Source organism: Pan paniscus, chromosome 20 (assembly GCF_029289425.2).
Source record: "Pan paniscus chromosome 20, NHGRI_mPanPan1-v2.0_pri, whole genome shotgun sequence".
Lineage (NCBI taxonomy): Eukaryota > Metazoa > Chordata > Mammalia > Primates > Hominidae > Pan > Pan paniscus.
Genome location: NC_073269.2, coordinates 62096317 through 62114923, shown reverse-complemented (window position 1 = coordinate 62114923; position 18607 = coordinate 62096317). Strand labels below are relative to the sequence as shown.

Genomic DNA, 18607 nt, shown 5'->3' with positions numbered 1-18607 from the left:
ACTCAACGTTGCATTTTTTTTTTTTTTTTTTTTTTAGGAAGCTATGAAGCCGTCACTAGGCAAAAAGCTTATGGAATTTTCCTTGAATGATCCTATGTCACAGTATGAAATCAGAAACACCTAAAGACTGAGAGGGTCATAATTAAATATTTCTGATGCATTATTACCAAACCACTTAAAAAATCATACCTTAACACAAGCAAAGCTCATACAACAGTGTTTAGGGAAATATGGACTGTTTGAGTCTAAAGGTAACTCTACTTTATTAGACAAACATATCACTAGAAGGAAATACAGTTGACTCCTGAACTCAGAAGTCTCTCAGTTACAAGGACGGGGCTCAAAGGCAATGGTGAAATAGAAGTCAAAGGAGGGAAGAGTTTGGGAATTTCGGGAAGGGTTGGACTTGGTGAGGCTTAACTTATTAATCCCTAATCTACTTGTGTTCGCTTAGGGGGGAAAAACACCTAGATACAAGATTTAAAAGAAGAAAACACTTGTGTTAAACAGATTTACAGTGGACCCTTGAACAATACAGGTTTGAGCTGCATGGGTCCACTTATGCATGAAGTTTCAAAAATAAATATATTGGAGAATTTTGGGGGAGATGTATGACAACTTGTAGATGAACCAGGCAGCCTAGAAATACTTAAAAAATTAAAGTCAGATATGTCATGAATGCAATCAATATAGATGTGAGTCTACTTATGTGTTAATTGACTGTTGATAAGGCTTCTGGTCAATAGTAGGCTATGAGTGTTGGAAGTCAAAAGTTATACGTGGGTTTTTGACTGCCTAGGGGCTGGCACCATTGACTTTTGAGTTCAGGAGTCAACTGTATTTCCCTCTAATATGTTTAAGAAAGTGGAGTTACCTTTAGACTCAAACAGTTCATACTTCTCTAAATGCTGTTTTATGAGCTTTTTCTTGTGTTCTTTAAAGTACGATTTTTTTTTTTTTTTTTTTTTTTTTGAGACGGAGTCTCGCCCAGGCTGGAGTGCAGTGGCGCCATCTCGGCTCACTGCAACCTCCACTTCCGAGGTTCAAGCGATTCTCCTGCCTCAGCCTCCTGAGTAGCTGGGACTACAGGCGCGTGCCACCACGCCCGGCTAATTTTTTGTGCTTTTAGTAGAGACAAGGCTTCACCGTGTTAGCCAGGATAGGGGTCTCGATCTCCTGACCTCGTGATCTGCCCTCCTCGGCCTCCCAAAGTGCTGGGATTACAGGCATGAGCCACCCTGCCCAGCCTAAAGTATGATTTTTTAAGTGGGTTGATAATACATAATAATGCACCAGAAATATCTAATCATGTCCTTGTCAGACTTCAGGTGTTTCTGATTTTATACTATTGTATAGGATGATTTAAATAGTATTCCATAAGCTTTATGCCTAGTGACTGCTTCATAGGTTCCTCAAAAAAAAATGCAATATTGAGTTAGCATGTGTATGTATATTAAAAGCTCTTATTACTTACTTTTCTCAAAAGGCAAAACACTGTTTTACACCAACATTTCATACCCTCATCTGACCACAGTGCAATGCTTCTTAAATTGATTGCTGGAAGTTGCTGTTGACTGAACTACAAGGTGCCAATTTTGTATATACATGTGTTAGCCATTTATAACTTCTTGTCTCTTCAAGTTCTATATCTAATTGATATTTCCTCAATGATTGTGAATAGAATTCTTAATAACTTTAAAATCTTCTCTTTCTATGTTATCTTCATCTCTCCTGTCTACATATTTTTCTTCAAAGGTCAGATATACATCTGTTTTTATTAAGCCCCAGAGTCACGACACATAAAGCTTATGGAACATTCCTTATTCTATAAGTATAAAATCAGAAACAAGGGCATGATTAAATATTTCTTAATTAAATATTAAGTCCCGATCATTCCTTAAAAAATACAACCCAATCTTATTTACTGAATTTTGTCTGTATAGTGATGGAAAGCTATCTAGGTGGTGAGCCAATTTTCTCAGCACCATTTAATGCATATTTTGTATCAGTGTGGATTTGTGATACCATAATTATGATATACTTAATTGGGGCTGCAGTGGCCTTACACATGTGCACACACAGCAGCTCTCCTGGGATTTAAAATTTGTTGCAATGAGTATTCTCCATGAGAAGTACAGATCTACTTTAATTGACATCATTACTAACTTTGCAGTCTGATAAAATTCTAAGCCTCAGTTCTAAAATTTTTCTTTGACATCTTCGGTCATGACATAAAGATATCATTTTAGGGTGAGAGAGAAGAGAAATTCCATTGAGACTAAGGCAATCTTTTTTTATTTCTTTTTGAGACAGAGTCTTGCTCTGTTTCCCAGGCTGGGGTGCAGTGGCACTATCTCAGCTCACAGCAATCTCTGCCTCCCAGGTTCAAGTGATTCTCCTGTCTCAGCCTCCCAAATAGCTGGGATTACAGGTACCCACCACCACCACGCTTGGCTAAATTTTTGTATTTTTAGTAGAGATGGGGTTTCATCATGATGGCCCGGCTGGTCTCGGACTCCTGACCTCAGGTGATCCACCCACCTCGGCCTCCCAAAGTGCTGGGATTACAGGCGTGAGCCACTGTGCCCAGCTGACTAAGGCAATCTTGTTAACCATATGAGCACGAAAAGAACTGACCTCTTAGCAAATATGCTAAGTGTCAATTATGGATACAGAGGCTGAGAACACTGGGGAGAAAGAGAAACAGTGGTCCTGCCCTGATGGAGACTTCCATTTAAGGGAGTAATTAGACCTGAAAGCAAATCTCCCATCACTAACAATGTTAATGGGGTTGCCTGCTGCAAGGTAAGAGATGGTCATGTGAGTTTAGGAGGACGTCATTCAATGTTGTGAGGCTATTTCCTGTTACCCTGTGTGTCAGGTGTTGAATGCCATCCCCTAGTTGGGTTAGGTGGGATGACTTGGGACTTGGCACAGTCCTGTTCACAGCTGTGACTTATTACAGTGAGGGCTACAAAGCAGAATCGGCAAAGCAAAGAGGCACATGGGACAAAATCCAGAGGAAACCAGGCTCCCGAGTGCCCTCTCCCGGCAGAGTCACCCAGGACATGTGGAAATCCCCCAGCAGCAAGTGGTAAAAAACACACATGAGGTATTGTCTGCTGTGGAAGATCATTACAAACTCAGTGCTTGGGGGTGTGTGTGTGTGTGTGTGTGAGAGAGAGAGAGAGAGAGCTGGTCACATAGGCATCCTCTCCCTAGCATATTCCAAAATATGCATTAAACAGTGCCAAGAAAATTGGCTCACTGCTTAGATGGAAGGAAAATGCAAGCTTCCAGGCTCCCAGAAGGACAGCAAAGCTTCAGCATAAGCCATGTTGTCTGTACAAGCCATAAAGGCATGTGAGCCACTCTTATCAGCTCTGGGAATGTGGGTGGGGGGTGCCTTCCACATCCAGGTTCCGGATGCTAGCCAACGGCCAACGTAGCAGGCAGATCCTAAAGATGGCAGTTTCGGACCTGTCATGTTAACTCTCTTCTGTACACCCTGAAATCCTGGCTTCAGCCAACACGACACCTGTATGTACATGTGTCAGGGTACCAGTCCCATTCACTGCTTTTTATCTCAATAGTATATTATAAATATCTTTCTGGGTCCAGCAAATATAGACCTAGAAACCAATCTTTATGGCTTCACATTCCATTTTATTCAGGTAATGACTTTTTTTCTGAGTTAAGAGAGGTTAAGACATTTTTGAAAAACTAAGTTTTCGAAAGATTTCTTAGCATGTTTGTGCATTTAGGTCCAGAATACAAAAATATACATGAGACGAAAAGCTGTGGAATGATTACTCTCCGAAGTCCAGCTTAGGTTTAGGAACTTAAGGGTGCGATTGCTTCCCCTTTCCTCCTCAGACCTGATACTGAGCAGAGTAAGAATTCCACCACCCTCTGTTCAGTGGGATGTTCTAGTTAACCTTCTCATTTGTCTATCCCCTGCCACTGACTGGTGGCCTTTCATCTGTCCTCCCACCTCAATGTGCCCCAGGGTTTGTCTTCTCCTTTGCCCTAAAATTGTATATGATTTCCTAAAACTGAGCTCTAGGCTGCCAAAGTTTGCTTGACTTCACCTGACCTAACATGAAAGCGACTCCCTGGGTGCATGCTTGCCTTCTGAAACTCAGTGACTTCCTTATTTTTTTTTCTGCCAGCTCAACCATGCATTTAAAGGCTCCTTTAGGGGAGGAGAGGGAAACAGGGAGTGACTGCTTACTAGTTGCAGGTCCTCCTTTAGGGCAAATGAAAATGTTCTGGAAGAGGGTGTCATAGTTCTTACCTTGTTGGGCACTGGGGATTGGCATAGCAATGCTGCAAAACTCAGGTACCATAGGTGCATGTCAGTAGGCCCATTTTTTTACCCCTTTATTGGGGGATCATGAGTATCTTTCCATGTACTTCATGGCCACAATGGAGTCAGATCCAACCCAGTGGCTCTATCTTCTAACATAGTACCCGGTATGTGAGGTCTGCAAGCTTAATGTGCCTACTTCTTCCCTTCAGGTAGGCATCACTGTTGAGTGTGTCTACAATACCAGTGACTCTGTCTTGTATTTGGTGCATCTTATCAGCTTCACCGGCGGTTTCTTTACGCCCAACAACCTAGTTACGGTTGAGTATCTAGTTAGGTTTATTTCATGGTTGGAGATCGAGCAGTCTAGCCTCAAGCAGATACCTGCCATTCTCCAACTTTCTTTTACGCCCCCAAAGGGACTATTTATCCCTTGTTCTCTGTGTCGAAGCATTTGCCGTAAAACCATGGAGATGTTAGCCAATCCACATCCACTCATATCTGATCAGATCTTCTTTCTCCACCTTTGTCATAAACTCTGAGAGCCTTGACTGTGTGGGGTCAAGGCTCTGGAATGGATTCTTTAGTCACAACTCTGCAATCTCAACTTCTCGTGACTGAGTGTGATGATACCAGGATTAGACTGACATTGAAACTGACAGGTGTGGGAGGCTCACGGGGTTTAGAAATTGGTCAAGGGAAAAGATAACCAAGGGGTGGCAGTTGCACACATGCTTTTTTGGGTGGCATTTTCACAGGTTTGTGTGTGGGGCATGTCTCTTACAGCAGGAGCCTGGCCAGGGGCTACAGTGTGTGGGTCCCTACTCAGGAGGACAGGAAGATGGGGAACCCCTGCGGAGGTGGGGTAGAATTGAAGAGGCAACGTGTGTGTGTGTGTGTGTGTGTGTGTGTGTGTGTGTGTGTGTGTGTAGGTGATACCACTCAGTACAGTGGGGAGGAAGATCTCCTGGGTCCAAGAGCTCCAAAGAGCAGTAGCACCTTGCAGTCATCTTGACCCTGGGGACTTACCTATTGCTGGCAGATGTTGGGAGCAGTTCTGCGAGCTTTGCAAAGCAGGCAGGCTCTACATGGCTAAACATCTGCTTATTCGGGCTGTGTTCAAAACAATTGGATGTATAAAAAACTTGAGTCTGAAGCCAGTGGGCTTTATGCGCTAACAGATTTCAGCCTAGAGTGAAAAATAACCTAGGGGCTGTCTTTGGCTCATTTATATACTAACAAGACAGAACAGAGTACATCATAACTTAGATTTCTTCTCAGCAGCATACAAGACCACAAACGGCCTGTTTGCTTATTATAACAGTTGCCTCTTCATTAGGAGTCCTTATACGTATCAATGACATACCTCCAAGGAGTATAATCGTTGTAAATACAGCCAATTGCTATACAGATTATTCTAGCATAGAGGAGTTTCATATACAACAGCATATCTTGTAAGAGACCACAAGTCTAGATTTCCAATCTGCATAGGGGTGACAATTTCAAAAGAAACACTTCCCCTCCAAAGTTTCTGTATGATACTCAATTCTCAACCTATATGCTATTTGCTAATCAGGGATAACTTTTACCATAAGAATGTTGCCTTTTAACACAACTGATGTTCCACCTTAACAGAACCTAGAAATTTGCCAAGATCAGTCGACAAGGCCATTGACCCAGACAGAAAGAGTTCAGACTTATCGTTCTTGGCCTATCAGAAAGGAGCTTCTATCACACCACAGGAATTGTCTAGGATGTTAGCTTTGGATGAATTGGCATTACTGTGTGGTTTGATTGTCTGATTCCACATCTATTTTTAGATCTCATATTTCTTGTGCCTCAAAATCCCTTCTCTGAAGTCTGCCTTCCCTGGAGAAGCAAGATGGCAGAATCGGATTCTACTGACTTTGACCTGCTGTGGTATCTAGAGAATCTCAGTGACAAGGAATTTCAGAGTTTTAAGAAGTATCTGGCACGCAAGATTCTTGATTTCAAACTGCCACAGTTTCCACTGATACAGATGACAAAAGAAGAACTGGCTAACGTGTTGCCAATCTCTTATGAGGGACAGTATATATGGAATATGCTCTTCAGCATATTTTCAATGATGCGTAAGGAAGATCTTTGTAGGAAGATCATTGGCAGACGAAACCGTGAGTGGGGTCACGAGAAGGGTGGGCAGAAATCAGGGCACTTCACAGGAAGCTGGGTGTTGGGCCTTTTTTTTTTTTTCTAAATAGGTTTCTGGGAAGCAGGTGGTATTTGAGTACATGAGTAAGTTCTTTAGTGGTGATTTCTAAAACTTTGGCATCCTCACCGTCTGAGCAGTGCACACTGTACCCAGTGTGTAGTCTTTTATCCCTCACCTCCCTCTCACACTTCCCGCCGAGTCCCTGTAGTCCAATGTATCATTCTTATGCCTTTGCATCCTCACAGCTTAGCTCCCACTTAAGAGAAAATACAATGTTTGGTTTTCCATTCCCGAGTTACTTCACTTAGAATAATGGTCTCCAATCCCATCCAGCTTGCTGCAAATGCTATTATTTCGCTTCTTTTTATGACTGAGTAGTATTTGTGTGTGTGTGTGTTCGTAATTTCTTTATCCACTTGTTGATTGATGGGCATTTGGGCTGGTTCCATATTTTTGCAATTGCGAATTGTGCCACTATAAATGTGTGTGCATGTGTTTTTGTATAATGACTTGTTTTCCTCTGGGTAGATACACAATAGTGGGATTGCTGGATCAAATGGTTGTTCTACTTTTAGTTCTTTAAGGAATAGTCACACTGGTTTTCATAGTGGTTTACATTCCCACCAGCAGTGTAAAAGTGTTCCCTTTTTACCACATCCATACCAACATCTATTTTTTAAATTTATTTTTATCATGGCCATTCTTGCAGGAGTAAGGTGGGATTGCATTGTGGTTTTGATTTGCATTTCCCTGGTCATTAGCGATGTTGAGCATTTTTTTCATATTCATTTTTTCAAGGACTATCAGATATTGGCCATTTGTGTATCTTCTTTTGAGAAGCATCTATTTGTGTCCTTAGTCCACTTGTTGATGGAATTGTTTAGCTTGGTGGTTTTGATACATGACTTTTCCATCCCCAAAGAACCAGTCTTCAGACCTGGAAATCACATGAGGACCAGGGATAGATTGGATATGGGTCATGTTCTATTTTGTGGCTTTCTGATCCTACCTTTATTTTCTGTTATTATGCGAACCAGCTTATATGAAAGTAGCCCGCCAAAGGATTAGACTCAAAGAAAGTACTTGAGCTAGAGCAGATTTCCCAGCATAGAGCTCTGTCCTAGAACCATAAGATCCAGCTACAGAAAAGTAGGGGCTCTGTGTAAAGATCATGGAGGGTTAACAACCGGGTACGCTCCTACCATAAGACCCAGCTACAGAAATGTAGGGGGCTCTGTGTAAGCGTCATGGAGGGTTAACATTTTGGGTACACTCCTATGCAGGTCGTCATCATTGGCTCATTTAGTCCCTCCCAAACATCTCTAAAATAGATAAAATCATGTATTCCAGTTGAAAACCTGAATACCTGAGGGGTTAAGAGAACTTACCAAGATCATGAATACCACACTAAAATGGAATGTTGAAGTCTACAGCTGTAACTGTGTTAGAGTCTCTCTTACATAAAGCAATTATTAGAGCTAAACTGAGTACTCCAGTGTTGGATGCATATATATTCACAATTGTCACATCCTCTTGCTAGATCAACCCCTGTATTACATAATGACCTTCTTTGTGTCTCATTATAGTTTTTGTCATGGAATCTGTTTTGTCTGATATAAGCATAGCTACTCCTCTTCTTTGGCTTCCAATGGCATGGAATATCTCCCTCTTATTTTCAGTCTATGTGTCTTATAGGTGAACAGTAGATCTTCTTTAGAATGAAGAAGTAGTTTGGTCCTCAAATTCCTCTAATATTGAAGACAACTTTTATACAATATTTACTTGGTTAAACTCGTATCTTCCCAATGAAATAGTATAGCATATCTTCACTCATCGTTATGACTCACAGGCTTCTGGCCTTCCTTTGCTATTCTCCTCCAACCCATGGCTTATATATACTTTATGGAGTCAAGGCTCATAACCTCGGCTATTGATGGCAATCACAAGTATCTTTTTGTTTAGGCTTCTTCTATATTTAAAGCTATACCTGGCTTATCACATACCCCTGTCCCTGATGTGATGAATAATTCATTTCATTGCCTTAGTTAACTGGACTTCATTGTTGCTTCCTCCGTCTCTGCCTCTGAGAAGGATTCATGAGTGAATTCCTTAGTGAATTCCTTAATTTTATGTCTAAAACTCTTTGCATGTCTTTATACACAAATGGGAACTTTACTGGACGTAATACTCTCCAGCCACTCCTTTTTAATATTGTATAAATTCCTTCTGTGTCTTCTGGCACTGAATATGTTTGGAGAAATGTTAACCTGTTAAGATTTGTTTTCCTTTTTCATGTTTATTGCTAAATTCTTTTTTTTTTTTTTTTTTTTTTTTTTTTGAGATGGAGTCTTGTTCCATTGTCCAGGCTGGAATGCAGTGGAACAATCTCGGCTCACTGCAACCTCCACCTCCTAGGTTCGAGTGATTCTCCTGACTTAGCCTCCTGAGTAGCTGGGATTAAGGGTGCCCACCACCACACCCGGCTCATTTTTGTGTTTTTAGTAGAGATGGGGTTTCACTATGTTGGCCAGGCTGCTCTTGAACTCCTGACCTCAGGTGATCCGCCCGCCTCGGCCTCCCAAAGTGCTGGGGTCACAGGCATAAGCCACCGTGCCCAGCCTCTTGCTAAATTCCTGAATAATTTCTTTATCCTTAAAGTTCAAAAGCTTAATAGGGGTGCATATGAATGTTCTTTTTAAAACATTTGTCACCCATATTTACATACTCCATAATTACAAGGATTTTTTTCTGTAACCTGAATTTGATCTTTCTGTCTATGTTCTCTATTTTGAGGCCATACGTTTTTCTTAGACCTTTTCCTTCCATACCTACATGCTTCTGGCTTTATTGTGATGTAATTGACAGATACAAATTATGTATACTTAAGGTGTACAACTTGATGTTTTGATATACACTGTAAAATAACGATCCTTGGGGACTCTTGCTCACTCACCATCTCCCTGTGGTCGGGAGCCTTCCTGGGCTGTGTGCCAATCCTGGGCTGGTGGCTGTCCTGTCTCACTCTTCTGTTCTCCGTGGGTTGTGTGGCTTCCTTGATGAATCCCGTGTGTCCTAGATAATCCAGTTGAAGAGCTGGTGTTGCCGCTCTGTTCTCTCTCCATGAGAGCGGTGCACACTACCAGCTTCTGGTCTACCATCTTCTCTAACCATGCCTCACTTCATATTTTAGATATTTTAAAAATTACACTTTAAGTACCTTGACATGGTGGTAAACTTGTTTTCCTTCCTTGAGTGTTTTCTTCCAGAATTAGTAATTTTTTTTTTTAGTTGCATGGTTATCCTGTCATTTACTTCTCTTTTCTTATCTAGCTCAAGCTTATAGACAACTGTGTCCAAAATGTATAGCTTGTCCTGGTATAGTGTAAAGCAGTGATCTCGCACCTTTTCGGCAGCAGTTTCACGGAAGACAATTTTTCCATGGACTAGAAGGGGTGGAGATGGATGGTTTGGGGATAATTCAAATGTATTACATTTATTATGTACTTTATTTCTATTACATTGTAATATATAATGAAATAATTCTACAACTCACCATGATGTAGAATCACTGGGAGCCCTGAGCTCATTTTCCTGCAACTAGACAGTCCCATTTGGGGGTGATGGGAAGCAGTGACAGATCATCAGGCATTAGATTCTCATAAGGAGGGTGCAACCTAGATCCCTCCTATGTGCAGTTCACAATAGGGTTCATGCTTCTGTGAGAATCCAGTGCTCCCACTGATCTGACAGGAGGCAGAACCCAGGTGGTAATGTGAGCGATGGGGAGCGGCTGTAAATACAGAGGAGTGCTCAGTCACTCACCACTCACCATCGGCTGTGGGGCCCAGTCCCTAACAGGCCACAGACTGATATCAGTCTGGTGTAAAGTCTACTGAACATGCCTCCTAGGCCATGTTGTAATCTCTTATTACCCTTTACATTTTTACCACTATCTACTGAGGGTTTCAATGAGGGGGAAGTGAACCCAAGTTTGAGAGAAGGCTTTCCTGGAGACCATGGCTGTGTCCTCCATGGTGACCCTTTAAATGTCAGTAGCAGGGCTGAGTCCACTCAGTGAGTTTCTCACTTCCATGGACATTGCAATGTCTTTCCCCTCCCCCTCTGCCCAGGGCCCTGAGAAAATAGAAATCCTTCCTGCTTCTCTTGATCATCTTATTCTCAAGACTGTTGTGCTGTCCCTTCCTCATGAGGTACATGCTCACCTGCTCCGTTTACTTCTCTCCAAATTGCAGATATTTAAGAGAATATCAGATATGATTTCTTTTCTTCACTTTCTTCACCCAGTACCTCTTCTGGGATGGCTCGACATATTGCAGTAGTAATTGCAAAAGGTCTTAGTACTTACATAGACTGCTCCCAGTTGAAAACAAAACTCAAATGGAGCTTTGGAATTTGGGACAGGAAATTGGTAGATGCCTGATGGGCCTTGAAATTTTCAGTGGGGAAAGAAACTACAAGTCAAGTAATTAAAGGGTAGAGGAAACTACAGGTCAAGAAACTACTTGACCTGTAACTTTCCTCTGCTTTTTAAAATTTTTTTTCCCAGGCTGGAGTGCAGTGGTGCAATCTTGGCTCACTGCAACCTCTGCTTCCTTGGTTCAAGTGATTCTCCTGTCTCAGCCTCCCGAGTAGCTGGGATTACAGGTGCCTGCCACCATGCCGGGCTAATTTTTGTATTTTTAGTAGAGATGGGGTTTCAGCATGTTGGCCAGGCTGGTCTCGAACTCCTGACCTCAGGTGATCTGCCCGCCTTCGCCTCCCAAAGTGCTGGGATTACAGGTGTGAGTCGCTGTGCCTGGCCATCCTCTACCATTTTAATAAGTTTTCAATATGTCTTTGACCTTCAGTGGACTTTATCAGGTGGGAACCTGAACTGGTGGAAAGTTTAGCAAGGTTGTTCCTGAAATAACAGTGGAAAATGCACATTATTAACTTGAAGATAAGGAGATTTAGGGGGACAATAAAGATGCAGCCTGGTGGTGGTGGTTTTGCTCATCATAAAAGGTGACAAGGGAGAAATGGACTGAAGAATAAACTTAAGGTTTTGAACTAAGTTTATAGAAAATAAAAACGTCCTTGACAGGCTTTTCTGACCACAAAGGATTCTCAAGAAAGAGCTTCAGGGTCCTAGGGTAGTTCTATTTTTCATTTTTTGAGGAACCTCCACATCATTTTTTGTAATGACTCCTCTAATTGACAGCCCCACACACCGTGCACAAGGCTTCCCTTTTCTCCACATCTTCACCCACACTTACTGTTTGTCTTCTTGATAATATCCATTCTAACAGGTGTGAAGGGAATAGCTCATGGTGATTTTTATTTGCATTTCTGATTCGTGATGTTGAATAACTTTTCATCCCCTCTCCTTTTGGGACTGTAATTACACGTATTTTATACTGGTCCTTTGATATTGTATCACAGTTCCCTGATGGTCTGATTGGTTTTGTGATTGTTTTTCCTCTGTGCTTGTTAGGCCAATTCTATTGATCTGTGCTGGTGCCCCCTCATCCTTTCTTCTGTGTGTGCCACCTGCCATTCAGCCATTCCAATGAATTCTTTGTTTTGCATAGTGTATATTTTAAGTTACAGAGCATCCATCTGATTCTTATACTCTATATACCTAATATATGGGGATATATGTGTAATATGAAACTTATTATAAAATTACCTCCTAATTCCAAAAGCTGGGTTATACGTACATATGCTTCTATTCATTTTTTTTTAATTTTACTTTTGACAAATAGTTATGCATACTTATATGGGACAATGTGATGTTTTGATATGCTTCCATTGTGGAATGTTGACATGAAGCTAACAAATCTATTATCTCACATATTTATTCTCTTACGTGTGTGTGTGTGTGTGTGTACATGTGTGAAACTGGACAGCTTCTGAATGGCAAAGGAAATGAGTGAAGAGACTCCTGGATTGGGAGAATATATTTGTAAACTATGTATGATACGGAACTAATATCCAAAGTATATAAGGAACTGCATAACAAGAAAACAGATAATCTAATCAATAAATTAGCAAAAAGAAAAACACCTAAATAGACATCTTCCAAAGATTTTTTTTTCTTGATTATGAATCATGGTTTATAATCATGAACCATACTCATCACCGTGGCTTTCTGCTTCTTTGAATCTCAATTTTTTTATTGTATACTAAACATCATAGATAAAAACAGTAAGGAGAAAGTCCTGTCTCTGCCAGGCTGTTGAGATGTGCTAGGTCGGAACTAGGCAGCCCTGGTAGTCTAGAGGGTGGGATCAGGCCCGTTTATCCATCAGGCTCATCTCCACTGCGGGGGAGCCAGTGTGCCACATTCCAGTACATTCAGGTCCACCACACCAGCCCTGCTGCAGCTGTTCATCATCGGCTTTTATTTATCCCATCAAAGTTCTTTCATGCTGCCAGGCTCCCTCTTTTGCCTGCCCTTACCCAGGGATAAAAACATTTTCAAGTATCTGCTCACTAAGGAAGGAGTCATCCCCCTCTAGGAATTCACTTATTTGGATCATTTCTGTATCATATCTCTATGACAGCTTTATACTTATGTCTTAACATTTTTGTTTGTTTTTGCAGTGGGAGTGCAATCTTGTGTATTCTCAAGAAATAAGACTCCCTTTACGATAAATCTTAACTTTATTCCATATAATTTCATTTATCTTAAGTAGTTCATTAAATGATCAGGATTTCAGTAATGATATGCATAAACAAAAAAATAGAAGGGAAGATGAACGTGTAACTCATGACTGATGGGCCAAGATGTAATAGATACTTTGAGCTGAATACGTACCAGGAAACAGTCCCTGAACTCGAGTTATTGCCTCAAAGGAAAAACTGGGTGTGAAATGAAACATAATTGAAGGCTACCTAAAACGCTAAGGAACCCCCAAAAATGAAAGAAATATGTTCTTGATGCCAAGATATGAGAGGGAAGCCCTTGAAGGATAAAGAACAAAGCTAAAACAGATCTGTCGACCCCACTGTATGAGTGAATAGGTTTTATTCAACCTTTTTCCTTTAAAGCAATATGGGCCGGGCGCAGTGGCTCATGCCTGTAATCCCAGCACATTGGGAAGCCAAGGCAGGTGGATCACCTGAGGCCAGGAGTTCGAAACCAGCCTGGCTAACATGGCAAAACCCTGTCTCTACTAAAAATACAAAAAATTAGCCAGGTGTGGTGGTGCACGCCTGTAATCCTAGCTACTTGGGAGGCTGAGGCAGGAGAATCGCTTGAACCTGGGAGGTGGAGGCTGTAGTGAGCCCAGTTCGTGCCACTGCACTCCAGCCTGTGCAATAAGAGCAAAACTCCATCTCAAAAACAAAGCAACATGATGGTAAATATCTTTGTACCTATATCTTTGTGATAAGCAGTAGTAAGTAAAAATTTCTACTATATTTTTACTGTAAACATGAAAAGAAGCTAAAACTGTTTTTACATCTTGAACTTTCATCTTTGTTCTGTATTTTCTGCCCTGTACTCGCTGGATTAGGCAATCAGGAGGCATGCAAAGCTGTCATGAGGAGAAAATTCATGCTGCAATGGGAAAGTCACACTTTTGGAAAATTTCATTATAAATTTTTTCGTGACGTTTCGTCAGATGTGTTCTACATACTTCAATTAGCCTATGATTCTACCAGCTATTATTCAGCAAACAATCTCAATGTGTTCCTGATGGGAGAGAGAGCATCTGGAAAAACTATGGTTATAAATCTGGCTGTGTTGAGGTGGATCAAGGGTGAGATGTGGCAGAACATGATCTCGTACGTCGTTCACCTCACTTCTCACGAAATAAACCAGATGACCAACAGCAGCTTGGCTGAGCTAATCGCCAAGGACTGGCCTGACGGCCAGGCTCCCATTGCAGACATCCTGTCTGATCCCAAGAAACTCCTTTTCATCCTCGAGGACTTGGACAACATAAGATTCGAGTTAAATGTCAATGAAAGTGCTTTGTGTAGTAACAGCACCCAGAAAGTTCCCATTCCAGTTCTCCTGGTCAGTTTGCTGAAGAGAAAAATGGCTCCAGGCTGCTGGTTCCTCATCTCCTCAAGGCCCACACGTGGGAATAATGTAAAATCGTTCTTGAAAGAGGTAGATTGCTGCACGACCTTGCAGCTGTCGAAGGAGAAGAGGGAGATATATTTTAACTCTTTCTTTAAAGACCGCCAGAGGGCGTCGGCAGCCCTCCAGCTTGTACATGAGGATGAAATACTCGTGGGTCTGTGCCGAGTCGCCATCTTATGCTGGATCACGTGTACTGTCCTGAAGCGGCAGATGGACAAGGGGCGTGACTTCCAGCTCTGCTGCCAAACACCCACCGATCTACATGCCCACTTTCTTGCTGATGCGTTGACATCAGAGGCTGGACTTACTGCCAATCAGTATCACCTAGGTCTCCTAAAACGTCTGTGTTTGCTGGCTGCAGGAGGACTGTTTCTGAGCACCCTGAATTTCAGTGGTGAAGACCTCAGATGTGTTGGGTTTACTGAGGCTGATGTCTCTGTGTTGCAGGCCGCGAATATTCTTTTGCCGAGCAGCACTCATAAAGACCGTTACAAGTTCATACACCTGAACGTCCAGGAGTTTTGTACAGCCATTGCATTTCTGATGGCGGTACCCAACTATCTGATCCCCTCAGGCAGCAGAGAGTATAAAGAGAAGAGAGAACAATACTCTGACTTTAATCAAGTGTTTACTTTCATTTTTGGTCTTCTAAATGCAAACAGGAGAAAGATTCTTGAGACGTCCTTTGGATACCAGCTACCGATGGTAGACAGCTTCAAGTGGTACTCGGTGGGATACATGAAATATCTGGACCGTGACCCGGAAAAGTTGACGCACCATATGCCTTTGTTTTACTGTCTCTATGAGAATCGGGAAGAAGAATTTGTGAAGACGATTGTGGATGCTCTCATGGAGGTTACAGTTTACCTTCGATCAGACAAGGATATGATGGTCTCATTATACTGTCTGGATTACTGCTGTCACCTGAGGACACTTAAGTTGAGTGTTCAGCACATCTTTCAAAACAAAGAGCCACTTATAAGGCCAACTGCTAGGTGAGTCTTTAAAAAATAAATCCTCTTTCCTGTCTTCCTAAGACCTGCCCATAAGTCTAGAGCTTGTTGACCAGAACAAGACAAACTCGGGGCCATGAAGAACTTGACTTCCAATCTAGCTTCTAATTAGACCGGTGACTTAAATCTCTCTGCTTCTGTTTAAACTCAAAGTTTGAGTTAAACCTCAGCACTGTTGACGTTTTGGGCCAGCTATTCTTTGTGGTGGGGGTCTATCTTGCACATTGTAAGAGGTTTAGCAGTATCTCTGGTCTCTCCTGTGGCCAGTAGGGTCCCCTTTTCCCCGGTTGTGACAGCAACAAAAATCTTATACATCACCAAATGTCTGCTTAGCGGCAGAATTGCCTCATTGCAAACCAGTGGTTTAACCTAATTTCTTCAGATCTGTTGTATAGATTAAAAAGAAATAAACCTTGTATTGTTACATTATAGGAGTATTCATGATAGCACAAAACATGCAACATTGATTTTTAATATTGAAGTTTAAAAATATTTAATAATCTCGCATTTAAAGGCCCTGCACTCAGATGTGTCTTATCAGAATATGGAATCACCAGCTACTTTAATGGATCTGAACGTTGTTCATTCATGCTTGACCCTACTTTATTTCTTGCTGCATGGTATTAAATCTGAGTCAGACAACAGGCACTCTCAAAACATACTTTAATTTACATGTTTTACAAATTGCTGGAGTTGAACTGATTCCATTGGAAAACTCAATTTTTCTTCTATGTAGTCAAATGAAGAGCCTTGTCTACTGGAGAGAGATCTGCTCTCTTTTTTATACAATGGAGAGCCTCTGGGAGCTGCATATCTTTGACAATGACCTTAATGGTATTTCAGAAAGGATTCTGTCTAAAGCCCTGGAGCATTCTAGCTGTAAACTTCGCACACTCAAGTAAGTACTATATCAACCTCTGCCTTAGAGGTTCCCCTAGGAATAACGGTGATCTTTTTCTTTCTCTGGGAGAAGACAATATACAAAACACACTTTCAGGTCAGGCTCATCAGGGCCTAGGCTCCTTCTGTACTTCTCAACCATCTTTAGTGTGTCTATGATAAAGATGACCTTAGGCCACAGTAGCATCTGAGGTCCCAGCCATCATGGCTGCCTTCAAGGCAGGAAGCACCAGAAGGGAGAAGGAAAGGTTTATCTAGAAGCTTCAGGAGCTTCCTTGATGGAGTCTTTTCAAAACTCTTTCTTGTATCACTTCTGCTTGCATCTCATTGGCCTGTTTACCTTGTCTTCATATGGCTTCATATAACTACAAAGGGGGACTGGGAAAGTAGTCTCTTGGAATCAGGAAGAAATAGTAACAAGTGGGTTTATCCTAAGGAAGAAAGCAAAAATGGGTCAGGGTAGGAGGCTAACAGTTTTTCCTACAGAATGCATTAGAATCAGGTGAAAAGCAGCTGTACTTGCCTAAACAGTCATTGGGAAAATTAGTATTTATCTGAGTTTATAATAGCTCTATAGGAAATGTCACTAAAATATTCAGTACACATCAACATATATGATCTTAGGATTCTGGAAGCCCAGGAGTTAACTTTATTTTCATTCAAGAAGAATGCCTACTTTGAGGTGCTAGTCTAAGTACTAGGATATATCAATGGGGGGAAAAAAGACAAATTTCCTTGTTTGCTATCTGATGAGACAGAATATAGGCAGACATAATAAGTACACGCATTTTAAAGTATTTTAGGACAATGGTGTTACGGGGGGAAAAGAATGGCAAGGTCAGGGTGCATAAGTGGGTATTTAGGGGTGTGGGAGGGTACAGGCTGTAGTAATAAGTTCCACAGAGAAAGTGAGATTTGAGCAAAGACTTGAATGAGGTGAAAGAATGAGCCAGATAGACTGTTGGTCATCCCCTGGGATGGGAGGGATCCATGAAACAAAGGCTTTGTGTTCAGAGACCTACGTGGTTAGACCAGCGTGAGGCAGGAAGGGTATTACGGAGATGGCTCATAAGTATGTATGGCATGATCATGGTGTTGTAAACCAGTGTCAGGACTGGGTTTTCTGGAGTGAGGTGAGGCATTTTGAGGGGTTTTGAGCAGAGATGCCATAATTTAGCTTGCATTTTAAGAAGCTCATTCTGGATACCGCGTTTAAAAATGGCCAATCGGGGAGCATAGGGCAGAATCTGAAAGCTCAGAGGAGGCTCTTTTTCTTGGCGTTTGCCAGGTGAGAATCAATGGTGCCTCTGAGGGTGTGAATAGTAGACGTTGGTGAGGTGCGAACTCCGGGGCATATGTTGACAAAGGATGATTCCTTGATTAAATCTAGACTAGGAGAGAGAATTGCCCCAAGATCTTTGTTTTGAAAACTGCCTTGTGAGAGTTGCCACTGAGTTGGGAAATGATGGCGAGAGCCAGAATTTGAGGAAGGTCAGTCTAAAGTTGTTTGAGCTAAAGTTGTGATGTCTATTAGGTGTCCAGAGAGCAGTGTGTAATGTTTCTGAACTGAAGGTAAAATGTGGGTGTCGTTCGTGTATACATGTGTATAACACAAATGTGTATTTAAAGCCAAGGACTGAGTTCACCAAGGATAGGAATGTTGCTCAGGAAGCAAAACGATCCAAAGACTGATGCCCGGAGTTCTCCAACATAAAGTGATTGGGGAGAAAAGCAGAAACTAGCGAAGGCCTTTGAGGGAGTAGTCATTAGGCTAGAAGGTAAAGTAAAGGGTGTGGTATCCTCGGATCCCAGTGAGGCAAGTTTACCAACGAAGGAAAGGTCAACTGTATCAGATGGCAGTCCTTATTCAAGGAGACTGAAGACTGAGAATTGGCCAATGACATTAGCAAGGTAGAAGTCATTGTTGGCCAAGAACAGTTCTGGAAGGGTAGTGAGAGCAGGAAAGCCTAATTGAAAATGATGAAAGGAGAACTGAAGACTTTTAGGGCGGGTGCAGTGGCTTATGCCTGTAATCCCAGCACTTTGAGAGGCTGAGGCGGGTGGATCACTTGAGGTTGGGAGTTCGAGACCAGCCTGGC

General features: G+C 41.9%; 1 protein-coding gene across 3 annotated transcripts in view; it reads left to right on the top strand.

Moving 5' to 3' along the window:
- The first annotated feature begins 6089 nt into the window (after window positions 1–6089).
- Window positions 6090–18607, top strand: part of NLRP11 (NLR family pyrin domain containing 11) — a 33836-nt gene continuing 21318 nt past the window's right edge. For 2 of the 3 annotated variants that reach the window (XM_055104258.2, XM_055104259.2), the window contains exons 1-3: window positions 6090–6462; window positions 14021–15590; window positions 16345–16506. In XM_055104258.2, the coding sequence (XP_054960233.2) occupies window positions 6192–6462; window positions 14021–15590; window positions 16345–16506 (2003 nt within the window). In that variant the 5' untranslated portion in view covers window positions 6090–6191. The remainder of the gene's footprint in view (window positions 6463–14020; window positions 15591–16344; window positions 16507–18607) is intronic. The other variant, XM_063600657.1, reaches the window with a different exon arrangement.